Source organism: Cervus canadensis, chromosome 27 (assembly GCF_019320065.1).
Source record: "Cervus canadensis isolate Bull #8, Minnesota chromosome 27, ASM1932006v1, whole genome shotgun sequence".
Classification (NCBI taxonomy): Eukaryota; Metazoa; Chordata; class Mammalia; order Artiodactyla; family Cervidae; genus Cervus; species Cervus canadensis.
Genome location: NC_057412.1, coordinates 2843366 through 2856730, shown reverse-complemented (window position 1 = coordinate 2856730; position 13365 = coordinate 2843366). Strand labels below are relative to the sequence as shown.

General features: G+C 52.5%; 1 protein-coding gene across 2 annotated transcripts in view; it reads left to right on the top strand.

The window, feature by feature from the left end:
* The first annotated feature begins 550 nt into the window (after positions 1-550).
* Positions 551-13365, top strand: part of HUNK (hormonally up-regulated Neu-associated kinase) — a 124009-nt gene continuing 111194 nt past the window's right edge. For both annotated transcript variants that reach the window (XR_006265814.1, XM_043448852.1), the window contains exon 1: positions 551-852. Coding sequence is in view for 1 of the 2 variants with exons in the window: in XM_043448852.1 (XP_043304787.1) it covers positions 583-852 (270 nt within the window). In the remaining variant the exon portion in view is untranslated. The remainder of the gene's footprint in view (positions 853-13365) is intronic.

Here is a 13365-nt window from a genome sequence, read left to right as displayed (position 1 = left end):
CCGGATTAAATTTCTGCAAATTCAAACTGAATGGGGCTTTCTTCTGCTGCCTTCCAGAGGGCGCCTGCAGCCTGCCGCGCGCGCCGGCTCTCGGGCGGGAGCGGCCGCCCGGCGCGCAGCTAGGAACCAGCGAGCCGGACCCGCGTCCGTGCGGGCCAGCCGGCGGCGGCGAGGGCGGAGGCGGCCGAGGCGCCCCGGGCTCCGGGACCAGGCAACTCGGCTCCGGGACCCGGGGCCGGATCGCGCCCCCAGCCTCCCCAACGCCCCTCCACGGCCGGCGCGCTCCCCGCGCACCCGAGCCGGGAGACGGTCACTAGCAGCCCGGACGGGACTCGGGGCAGGGTTTCCGCAAGCCTCCGAAGAAGAACTTCTTGGGGGTGGGGGGCGGGTCCCCGGTACCCCGTGGCCCCGGCGGCCGCTATTGTCTGCGCGCGGCGCTCGGCGGCGGCCCGGGGCGCGGGAGCGGCGGGCCGGGCGGGGCCGGGCCGGAGGCAGCTGCGGCGGCGGCGGCGGGAGGAGCCCGGGGAGCCGGCCGAAGAGGAGGAGGAGCCGCGAGCGCGGGAGCAGAGCCGGAGCGGCGCGATGCCGGCGGCGGCGGGGGACGGGCTCCTGGGCGAGCCGGCGGCGCCCGGGGGCGGCGGCGGCGGCGGCGGCGCCGAGGACGCGGCCAGGCCGGCGGCCGCCTGCGAAGGAAGTTTCCTGCCGGCCTGGGTGAGCGGCGTGCCCCGAGAGCGGCTCCGCGACTTCCAGCACCACAAGCGCGTAGGCAACTACCTCATCGGCAGCAGAAAGCTGGGCGAGGGCTCCTTCGCCAAGGTGCGCGAGGGGCTGCACGTGCTGACCGGAGAGAAGGTGAGCCGCCCCGGGCGCTGGCCCTGGACCCCCGGCCCCCGCCCAGGGACGGGAGATCGGGGCGGGAGGGGCGGCGGGGACCCTCCGGGCAGCCCTGCGCTGCGAGTCCGGCCGCGGAGCCCCGGCCCCGCACCTCCCCGCTCCGCCTGCTTTTCCTCTCGGGTTGAACGCGGGGTCTAGCCAAACGCGCGCGCCAGCTCTCGCAGACCAGGATACTGGCATTTCCCAGAGGGGCAATCTGGGGTCACTTTCCCTGGTGGGGGGGTGGGGGGCGACTGGTTTCCCCGCGAAGCCGCCGGCAGCTTTTTTGTATCTCAAAGGGCGCCGCCTGGCGGACACCACCGCGGGGTTGGGGTGCAGTGGGGGGACTCTGCTCTCGGGCCGGTAGGGGCGGCAAGATCAGTGGAGAAGCTGGACCCAGGACTGGAGTGCGTGGGCCCTGAGGTTGAAGGTGGGAGAGCCGATTAGCCAGCCCTTGGGGGCCAATTTAGAGCCTGATCCCCCTCGCGGGCTCTGGGGAGGAGGCAGAGGAAGGCCGAGACCCCAGGGACATTGCCACCTGTGGGGTGTGGAGCTAGGGCACGTTTTACCTGGTCACAGGAGGGTTTTCACACGCCGCCCCTCTCGCCACCCACCCTTCCCGCCCCTGCGTCCTCGATGACCCCCACCCCACCCCCGGACATCCCACCCCCTCCTTCCCTCCTCACTCCCGCCGCTGGGTGGGAGCCACTGGTATGGATACCTCCAGACTTCAGATGTTGGGAGAGGCCTTCTCATCTTCTAGAAGCGAGGAAAGCAAAGGAAGACCTGCCCCCGCCCCAGACACCTGGAGGGGCACCCCCTCCGGCCCCGTGAAAAGTTAGGGGGGTGTGAGCCCGGGTCAGGCAAGGCCCTGCTAGACCTCAGCTGTTCACTTAGATCTGTGAGAAGAAACTCAACATAGGATGACTTACTTTTGAGATGCTGCGCAAGCTAGCCTGGGAGTTACCCTACGTTTGGAGCCACTTCAGGCTAGAGCTTCATGGTCATCTCAGACTCAAGGCTCCCCCCACCCCCACCTTGCTCAGCCCAGGTCCGGTGGGGAGCAGCCCCCTTTGGTGGCCCATTCAGAGAAAGAGACGCCAGCAGTTTGGGAAAGGCAGGGAGGTTCCAGGCTTCCCACCTGCCCAGACACCCTCTGCCCTGGGGTCCTTTGCCAGCCTGGGGGGCCCAAGGCCGCACTGCTGTGGGCCCTCTGACCCCAGGGCGAGCTCCCTGCCCCTCTGGTCCCCAGCTTCTCCTGGCTTTAATCTTCCTCCCCAGGTCACTAGTGTGCGCTGGAGCCCCTGGCATGTGACATATCCCTGGCATGGTCTTCATCGGCCTTGTCGCTTGTTGCCTTCCACCAGCCTCTCCGGGTGGGGTGCCCTTTGTTTCGGGTAAGTGGAGTTAGCAGTGCGTAGTTTTCAAAGTGCCTCTGGCTTGAATTTCCATGCACAAGGGGGAGTGTTGGGGAGAGGAACTCGCTGAATGGAGGAGCTCTTTCAAGAAGAAAAACCCTCCAAACCGCCTTCTAGTCCAAAGTGAGCGGCAGCGCCGTTTCCTCCTGGGTTGGCAGTGGGCTGGGAACTTAACCCGTCGCGTCTGGGCGAAGGCGGGGATGCTCGCGGGTCCGGCTAGCTAATTACAGTGCGCTCACTTCCCCGCGCCTGGCACGGGTGGTAGAACTTTCTTTTCACTCGAAATGTAGAGGAGTCAGTCTGGTTACGTCCGTTTCCTCTTTGAAACTTAGCAGAAAGAGACGAGATGCTCTGCTCACAGTATAATGGGCAACGTTTAGGCGCGCGCGCTCCCCCTGCCCGCCGCTCAGCTTGTTGGGGCGGTCTTCCTCTCTTGCGTGGCTCGGCTCCTCGCCGCTGCCCTTTCGCTCTTAACTTCAGGAGGTGAGCTTTGGCTGAACTGCCCGGGGCTGCACTCCGAGCTCAGCCCCTAGCCGGGTGCCGCGGTTCTGGAGCTCAGGGCTGGGCCCCCAGGCAGTCTGGAATGCGAGGAATTCCTGCCCGGATGGGGGCCAGTGAGGATTCTCCCCCCCCCCCCCCCCGCCCCCCCACACACACTCCTTAGGGGCTCACGCCCGTTTATCTCATCTTGTCTTTTTCAAACGCTGCATCTCACTTCCTCTCCGCAAGGGGAGGACCCATTAATTGGACGTAAAATTATTGCGCTGGACTAACTGAATCTAGTTAAGGAGGGTGGATCTTAGAGTGGTGGAGGAGACTGGGAGATATTTCTGATGTGTGCCCTACTTCAGCCCGGAGAATCAGGGGCTCCGGGACTGACTGCAAGCCTCCTGAGAAGTCTGGATTTTAGTTCACTTAATGGCGAGCTTTAAAGAAACGATGGGTGTTCATAGCTTGTATCTCACAGATCCAATAACGTCTTAACGCTTAGCTAATAGATATGGGTTTTTGGCAGATTGCACTCCAGTGTTCTTGCCTGGAGAATCCCAGGGACGGGGGAGCCTGGTGGGCTGCCGTCTGTGGGGTCGCACAGAGTCGGACACGACTGAAGCGACTTAGCAACAGCAGCAGAGACTAAAATGTATGTGTGTGTGTGTGTGTGTGTGTGTGTGTGTGTACATGACTCTACCTAGGAAGGGCTGCTGAGTTGATGAGTCCCCAGCCCCACTCATGTGCTGGTTACTGTCTTACTAAGAACAACACAAAGGTGATATCAACCTCACACAATTTGCAGCCTTCCTGGTCTCTTTAAAAGGTGACCTATTAACAGAGATTTCACCCAGAGAGTGGTTACTCCTGAGAGCCAAGCCAGGGGACACCTGGAGGTGACAGGACCTGGAAGAAGGGAAATGAAATGTCCCCAGAGTGGGTGCCATCCTCCATGGCGTGCTGGGAATTACTGTCTGAATCAGGTTGACAAAACGAGATGCTTTTTCCTGACTTTCATTCAATCCTATCTTATCAAGAGGCACCTTTTCCCATCACTGCTGCAGGACAGTATTTCTGCCACACGCCCGCCCTCCTGCCGCCCCCCCCCCCCCCTTTTCTTTTGCATACCTCTTTCCAAAGTTGTTTGAAAGTCACTTGAATCCCGTTGGCCCTTTTACTGCTTGAAAAGAACCAATGGCTCTGGGCAGGACCTAATTTTGTCCTCCAGGAGCTTTCAGTTGGTATAGCCTCCCTTAATGTGGCTTTAAAAATAAATCATTCACTAGATCATGTGAAACTCTTAACTGGCACATTCTCAGTCTTGTCTTTGACTAAGTTGATGATTAGACGAGGAGAAAAAATGATGACAGGATCAGACTTTGAAAAGGATTCTCAGTGGCTTTGAGACAAAGAATGAAGTTGCTCTGCAGGAGTATGAAGTGATAACTTGGAAAGACCTAGAGGGGAGGTGTGCTCACAGCCTCTGATACTGGTCCCCAATACTGGGCAATGCAGAGTCTCTGGCACTTGATAGGTTATTGTAGTTATTTTTTCAAAAGTATTTCTTTTTTTCTTTATGGCTGTGTGGGCTGCTCTTTGTCGGCGCACGGACTTCTCATTGCAGTGGCTTCTCTTGGTGCGGAGCACGGACCTCAGGTGCACAGACTTCAGTTGTCACAGCGTATGAGGGCGGTAGTGGAGGCATGGGCTCCAGAGCGTGGGCTCAGTGGTTGAGCCTCACAGGCGCAGTTGCCTAGCGATTTGCAGCATCTTCCCAGACCAGGCCTCGAACCTGGGTCCCCTGCATTGGCAGGTGGATCCTTAACCGCTGGACCACCAGGAAAGCCCAAGGTTATCACATTTAAAACTTGAAGAAAGTATGGTTGGAGAGGCTGACAGGGATGAGCGTAGGTGCTTTCAGGTATAGAGCTGTTTTCACCAACAGGCAAAACTGCAGGAAGGGGAAAATAGTTATTGCCGCAATTACTTTTTTTTGGTGATTAAGTCTCTGTGGAGTTAGGTACGTAAAATGATTGGTTAAGATGCTTAACTTCCTTTTTCTAACCCTTAGTTGTTTTTTTTTTATAGCCTGTTAATCATTTTCATTGGAGCTATTTTGGGGCTCAAAATAAGGGTTGCCTGCTTAGTAAGTTTCCAATAATTGTGCCCGAGCATGACAGCGCCAGGTACCTGGAGTGAAGGAGTTACTAAAAATAGAATTTACTATGTTTTTCAGAGCAGGAACTATGACTAATTTTAGAGGTGGCCTTTTGGCAGATCCGTTTTTAGCAAGTATTTCAGAGACAAACAGGTGCTAAATCCTGTAATTTTTTTTTTAAGTGCTAGAAATTTAGGGGTAATAGCTCTGAGGCACAAGAAATGCTTAGGGAACTGGATACTCCTACTAACCCTCAGCAGGGATTTCTTGGCAAGCAAGAGGCGTCGGGCAAAAAGCACCTGCTCCAGGAGCCGCGTGTGACAGGCTATGCCCGTAATTTCGGAGATTGCGTGCTACAGTCTGCAGGCACGGTCTTTTTTGAACTTCCTACCCTGCCTCATCTTTTTGAAGTCCCTGTGAATGATGGAAATTGGCACGTAGGGCTCGCTTCTCAGTGTTCACTGATCCTCAAGTCCCAAGGACTTCAAAGGGCGCTTTGAGTCAGCACAACAGTGCTGAACCGTGCCCATGAAGAGGAGCACAACCCCAAATTTTCTCTGCGGGTGTGTGGAGGCACTGCTACAGGCTGGGCTCAACTACAGCGGTGTGCATGCTGGAGGCTGTCCCAGGGCCATGAGGCGGTCATCCATGCCCGGGGTTCTCCTCCCGGGAGGTGTGGGGAGTGGCCCCTGTCGTCTGCCCTGAGAGGGGGCAGGCTGGGTGTCCTCTGTGAAAAGGTGGGCTGGGCACGAAGTATCATTTATCTCGGGCTATACACCCCATCTTGATTATTCATGGTAACCGAGCAACCTGTTTGCTCTCCTGGCTAATTGAAACCTATAGATAATCCCGGAGCCTTATTTTTAGCAAACTGGTGAAACCGCTTCCCCCACTCAGCCTGGGCCCTTGCTGCTTTCAAGTGCTGACCTGAATTGAATTTCACGTTCTTTGATGCAGTGCTGCTGGCTGGTAGGATGACCGGCAGGAGAGGGGTGAACCACAGGGCCTGAATGGTACCCAAGGAGGCGGAGGCTTCTACAAAGGCAGAGAGCTATCGCCCCTCCTTTCTCCTGAATGCCAGCTCAGCGGTAGAGCACTTTGTGGTGTATCCAGGGTCTTTCATGCATTTTCTCATTAGATGCTTGAAGTGACCCTGGGCAAATGAGAACCACCACTCTGGTATCCTTACCTGCGTCGACCACGAGGAGGTTGCCCTGGGTGGATTTTTTTTCTCTGACCTTCTCTTCTCTATTGCCCGAGTGTGCGCGTGCTAAGTTGCTTGAGTCATGTCCCATCTCTTTGCGACGCTGTGGACTGTAGCCCACCAGGCTCCCCTGTCCATGGGATTCTCCAGGCACGAATACAGGGGCAGGTTGCCATTCCCTCCTCCAGGGAATCTTCCCTATCCAGGGATCGAACCCACATCTCCTGCGTCTGCATTGGATGCCCTAACAAATGACCGAAAGGGGAGGGGAGTTTGGGGGAGAATGGATAGACGTGTCTATATGGCTGAGTGTCTCTGCTGTGCATCTGAAGCTATCACAACATAGTTAATTGGCTGTTGTCGTTCAGTTGCTAAGTCATGTCCAACTCTTTGGACATGAACTTCAGCACGCCAGGCCCCTCTGTCCTCCACTATCTCCTGGAGTTTGCTCAAACTCATGTCCATTGAGTTCAACCATCTCTTCCTCTGCCGCCCCCTCTCCTTTTGCAATACAAAATAAAAAAAAAATTTTTTTTAAATGACCACAAACTGGGAGACTTAAAACAACAAAATTTTATTTTCTTAGACTTCTGGAAGTCCAGACTCCAAAATCAAGGTGTTGGCGAACCTCTGAAAGCTTAGGGGAGCTTCTGGTGCTTGCCAGCCATCCCTGGCATGTCTGGACTTGTGGCTGCAGCACCCCAGTGTCTGCCTCTGTCCTCACAGGTCCTTCTATCCCCTGTGAGTCTCCTCTGTCTCCAAATCTCCCTCTCCTTATGAGACACCGGCCATGGGATTTAGAAAAGTGGTGAAAGCGTCAGTCGCTCAGTTGCGTCCGACTTTTTGCAAGCCCCCGCCGGGCTCCTCTGTCCATGGGATTCTCCAGGCAGGCATACTGGAGCAGGTAGCCATTTCCTTCTCCAGGGCATCTTCTGGACCAAGGGATTGAACCCAGGTCTTCTGCATTGCAGTTCAGTTCAGTCGCTCAGTCGTGTCCAACTCTTTGCGACCCCATGGACTGCATTGCAGGCAGTCTTTACTGTCTGAGCCACAAGGGAAGCCAGCCCAATTGGATTTAGGGTTGACCCTAATTGGTAGGAGCTCGCCTTGATGGCATCTGCAGAGATCCCATTTCTCATAAGGCCATATTCACAGGTGCCAAGGATGGGATGTGACCATCTCTCTGCGGGGCACAGTTCAACCTGCAACAGCTTCTTAGATGATGAGGACTGGATTGCAGGTGACTTCCTGGGAAGCAGACCTTGGGAAGCAAAGAGTGTGGTCTTGGGGTGTATACTCAGTGTATATCAGCACCGTGAGAGGAGGGGAGGCGAGGGGAGGCGAGGGGAGAAGTCAGGCAGCCTTGGACCCTGATGCAGCCCCAGCTGAAGTCCTCCACCCACACCACGCTGCACTCCCGAGCCGAGACGTCCAGGCTGGGGGCTTTATGTCCTTATATCTAGAGAGGGGTCCGGGTTGGGGGGACGGGACGGGGGCTTTATACCTGTGGGCCCTGGACGATCATTGGCAGGGAGCGGCCCTGGAGAGGGGCGTGGCCTAGGACACTCGCTGGGAGCAGTGCCTGGGGCGAGCCCGCAGCAGACGTCAGCAGCTGGGGAGGAAGTTCTTGGCCCAGAAGGGGAAGCGGGGCAGCGGGGCCAGGTGTCCACGGCTTCCTGCGGGAGACGGGCCAGAGTTCAGGGTCTTGATCTGAATCCAGGCCGGTTCCATAAACGGAGTGGGGGGCTCCCTGCCCCGCCTTGCCCACCTAGTGTGGTGCCACCCGCCCCTGGAATGAGGGAACAGCCCGCAGAGGCTAGTTCCCAACACCGAGCATCACGGTGGGAATATTCTGACATCGTGGTTCTTTTCACTAGGATGCTCAGGGCTCTCTGTTGGGTTTGCGGGTGCTTTGGGGATAGTTATATATTCTATGTATTTTCTCTTGAGGATGTCATGTCCACAGAGTTGGGCTAACTTGTCGACCAGTGGGTCTAATCAGAGACAGTGGGAGAGACCCTCCCTTTCAATCACTCTTGAGTTGTGGGAAACTGGATAGTTGTCTGAGTCCTGGTTTGGGACATTTGGGTGGCATTTGGGACATTTGGGTTGCTAGGTGAGCGCCATCTCCTAACATCCTGTTACCACCTCCACCGAACTGGCTCTGCCCTCCCCAGCTATGCAGTTTCTATTTACTGAATACTTTTTGGTTTTTAATCACTTGTGTGTGTTTATGTTTTAAGATTCATTTGGTTAAAGTCTGGAATGTATGATACAGACACGTGGTCTTAAATGGAAAGGTTTCCAGAGGAGGTGCAGTGAGAGGTAATTCTGCCTTCACCTGGGTGCCTTGGTGTTTGTTGGGTTTCTCTCCCCAGAGGCAACCCCGCTTCTGGTTTCCTGTGTCTTCTTCCACACATACTCTGTCTGTATCCAAGTGTGCATACATTTGATATTCTATACACATACATTTGTAAATGGATAGATACAGGAAGAGATATTTTTACACCATACATGCTGTTCAGTGTCTTGATTTTTTTCACTTAGCAATATGTCTTGAACATCCTTTCCCCAAATTTACTAAAGAATTGTCTTATTCTTTTTAATTACTGCGTGGTATTTAGTACATGCTGTTGTTGTTCGGTTGCTAAGTCATGTCCAATTTTTTTCAACCCCATGAACAATAGCCCATCAGGCTCCTCTGTCCATGGGTTTTTCCAGGCAAGAATACTGGAGTGGGTAGCCATTTCCTTCCCCAGGGGATCTTCCTAGACCAGGGATCAAAACTGCATCTCCTGCATTGGCAGGATTCTTTACCACTATGCCACCAGGGAAGCCCATTCAGTACGTGGAGGTACCATATTTATTTAGCCATTCCTTGATGAGTAAGTCAATGGACACTCCTTAAAGAATTAAGCACAATTAAAGAATGGGCATTTAGGTTGCATGTGATTTTTTGTTATAATAAATCCCCTACATATGAATTGAGTTCTGTCCTGAAAGCACATTCCAAGATTAAGTCCAGTTTGTTCGGAAATCCAACAAAGTTCACTTAGGTACCCAAGTAGTGCAATCTGTTATACAGTACTGTGCTGAAATAGGTTTGTAATACTTTTCACACAAAGAATACACAAAGACAAACACAAAAGTAAAGAAAACATTTTTAATCTTACAGTACAGTACCTTGAAAAGTACACTAGTACAGTACAACAGCTGACATGCAGGGGTTGGCATCAAGTGAACAGGCAAGAAGCGTTGCTGCCTAGAGGTGGGAGATGGTCGAGTTGAAGGATCATTAGCAATGGGAGATGAAGGGCAAGCTGAAGTGTCACTCCTGTTGATGGCAGAGGCTCTGAGCTTGAAATAAAGATACTGAGTGACTGGACTCTATACAGTACTGTACAGTGAAGTACACAAAAGAACAACCATTTGGAGAGGATGTACGCACGTGACAATGTACGCCAGACATGTGAACTTACTTGCGTGATTGGACATGTGGTTGCCCAGTTGCGTCTTTGAAAGTTCACAGCTTGAAGGTTCGTATGTAGGGGACTTGCTGTATCCCCAAATCGTGCTGCACTAAATATCTGTGCCTATGCATCACCTTGTAAATGCTCAAGTACATCTGAGGTTTAAATTCCTAGTTCTAGGTGAAAGGGTATGTCTGGTTTTCTTTTTTTTTTGGCCACACTGTGTGGCTCTCAGGATTTTACTTCCCCGACCAGGGATCAAACCCTGGCCCTGGTAATGACAGTGCTGACTGAGTCCTAACCACTGGACTGCCAGGGAATTTCCAAGGATATGACTTTTTAAACTGTTGATGAGTCTTGCCAAATTGCCTGCCAAGGAAGTTGTCCTAGTTTATACTCTCATCAACCTGGTGTTGGGGATATCTTTCCACATTTTTATCAGTACAAGATACTGTCAGACTTTTTGATCTTTGCCAATCTAGTCGGTTAAACTTAGTATCTTGTGTGTTATGTGTAGTTTATCATATATGTGAGTTGAACGTATTTCATACGTCCAACAACAATTTGCATTTCATTTCTGTTCATTGTTCATGTCCATTCACCATTTTCTCTTGGGTTATTGGTCTTTCTCTTACTGATTTATAAGTACTTCTATCTATTAAGGCAATCAGTCCTCTTTCAGTGATATATTTTGAAGCCCGACCCATCTTGCTTGCTCCATTTCCTCTTTGTCTTTGTTTCTTGGTAGTTCTCGCAGAGGTTAGTTCCCTGGATTCCGTTAACTAGCAAGGGACCATAGCAGAGCTCTGAGGTTCTGTTCAGTTCAGTTCAGACGCTCAGTCGTGTCCGACTCTTTGCATCCCATGGACTGCAGCACGCCACGCCTCCCTGTCCACCACGAAGTTTATCCAAGCTCATGTCCATTGAGTCAGTGATGCCATCCAACCACCTCATCCTCTGTCGTTTCCTTCTCCTCCCGCCTTCAATCTTTGAGGTTCTGTGGATTCATATACATTGTACTCCTGAGAGTCCCTTGGACTGCAAGGAGATTAACCAGTCCATCCTAAAGGAGATCAGTCCTGGGTGTTCATTGGAAGGACTGATGTTGAAGCTGAAACTCCAATACTTTGGCCACCAGATGTGAAGAACTGACTCATTGGAAAAGACCCTGATGCTGGGAAAGATTGAGGGCAGGAGGAGAAGAGGACGACAGAGGATGAGACAGTTGGATGGCATCACCGACTCAATAGACATGGGTTTGGGTGAACTCCGGGAGTTGGGGATGGACAGGGAGACCTGGTGTGCTGCTGCCCATGGGGTCACAAAGAGTCTGACATGACTGAGCGACTGAACTGAACTGAATTATATTTCTGGGATGAGGATCCATAACTTCATCAGATTCTAAAAGGAATTATTTACTCCCCAAATGTTAAGAGCTACTGCTTTGATGCTCCTCCCTGTCAGCAGTGCTGTCTGGATGGAGGTTTGTGTGTTGGGATGAGGATTTGGGTCACGGTGGTGTGTTAGCACTTGTGCTAATTGAGTTTGAGTTGCAGATTACACTCGGGTGAGGCAGGTGTACGGTTGAGACTATGACCTTGGCTTGACATGCCTGATTTCTTTCTTCCTGCCCCTGCCATGCCTGGGTCCCAGGGAAAGGACATGCTGGAGTGTAGACGGATCTTTGGGAGAGCTTGACTCTTGCTCAGGAAACTCTGAATTGTGTCTTGTTATTTCTTCCTGGGAAAGAGGATGGATAGAGTGTGTGGTGGGTGGTTGAGAAGAAAGAAAAAGAGGGAGCATTAAGCGAAGTGAAAACCTTTTTAAGGAGCAATAGCTGCTGTTTAACTTGGACATAAAATGCACTGAGCCAGGTGTAGTAAGCACAGGTGTAAAAATACACCTGGGGCCCTTCGGGGCTGTTTTGTCCACCCGAGAAGCCCTTTGAGGGCTGGTCCTGGTGGAGTGAACAACCAGACCTGTTTGGGGTCCTGGGGGTCAGCATGGGCTGCTCTGAATACCCTCTGTCTTGTCCCTGTTCCTCTCTGCCCCCTCACCTCGCTTGTTTTTCTGCAAAGTGCATCCTGCCACCTGTGTTAGTTTGCTAGAGCGACTGTGACCAAGTACCGCATGCTAGGCGGTTAAGTAGCAGACATTGCCGCACGGTTCTGGAGGCCAGAGCCCAGGTCAGGTCTGGGTCTGCTCCAGGCCCCTCTCTCGGTCTGTGGACAGCTGTCTTCCCCTGTTTGCCCTCTGTGTGGTGTCTGCATTTCCCCTTTCTATGAGGACATCAGTCATATTGGATCAGGGTCCGTCCTGATAACCTCACGTGATGACCTCTGGCAAGATCATCGTTGCCAAATAACGTCACGTTCTCAGGTCCTGGGGGTTAGTCTGAATGTGTCCCCTCAGAGTTCACAGGTTAAAACCTCATCCCCGAGGTGATGGTATTAGGAGGTGGGGCCTTTGGGAGGTGATTAGGCATGAAAGCAGAGCCCTCGTGAGTGGGATCCGTGGTCTTAAAGAGGAGACCCCAATAGCACGGGGAACTCAGCTCGGTGCCCTGTGATGACCTAGATGGGTGAGATGGGAGGCCCAGGAGGGCAGGGATACATGTATACGGATAGCTGGTTTGCTTCGTGGTACAGCAGAAGCTGACAGAACGCTGTAAAGCGGTGATACTCCAAACACACACACTTGAAAAAAGAGAGACCCCAGAAAGTTCTTTTGCCGTTCTGCCACCTGAAGACACAGTAAGTAGATGTCAGTTTATGAACCAGGGAAAGAACTCTTACCAGACACCGAATCTAAGCCTGGATCTTGGACTTCCCAGCCTTCAGAATTGGGAGAAATAAATTGCTGCTATTTATAAGCCATTTAGCCTCTGGTACGTGTTGTAGCAGCCTGAACAGACTAAGACAGGACTTACACTGATGAATTTGGGGTGGATTCCTTCCAACTCATGACATCACCTGACCCCGTGGTGTATATTTATGGGTTCATGTGTTCATTGTTTGTCTCCCCACTAGACTGTAAGCCCCATGAGGAAGGGAACACTGCTGTATGCTGGGTGGCTAAAATAGTACCTGGTAGAGAGAAGATGCTCAGTGAATGTTTTCTGAATGGATTGAAGAATGCTTTGATCTCCCCAGGACATGGGGATGGCCTTCTGGATGTTCTGGTTGGCTGGGAATGGTTTGAAAGCCCTGTCTCTCTCGCTTGCCTTTCCTGGTTTTGCCTATGTGAGTGGTGGGTAGATGGGACAGGTGGTCCAGCTGGTGCTCTTTGGGAAACATTCCAGACCCAGAACAGCTGTGCCTTCTTAGGGGACTCATTAAGGAAGCCACCTAGGTATTAGAGGGACCTACCAGAGGCAGAAAAATATTCTGCAGTGTCATGGGAATGTTAAAGGACCCTCATCTCTTTGCTGAGAAAATGTACCGACACCACAGCAGATGGGCGACGCTGCTATTTGCAAACATACATTTCTTTGGATGTCTCCCATGGAGATATATGGAGCTTTGGATTCTGTCTCTTTGACTACACACTTTTTTTTTTTTTTTTTTTTTTTTATAATTTATCCGTCTCTTGGCCAGCTTGCTGCCAAAACATTTAGCAAACCTGCTTACTTCTCTTGCCTGTCCCCTGAGCCGTTTGATTTGTTCTCAACCTTTTCCTTGAGTTTTTCTGTCATTTTTTTTTTTTTTTAGTGAAGTTTAGTTGATTTACAATGTTGTGTTAATTTTTACTGTA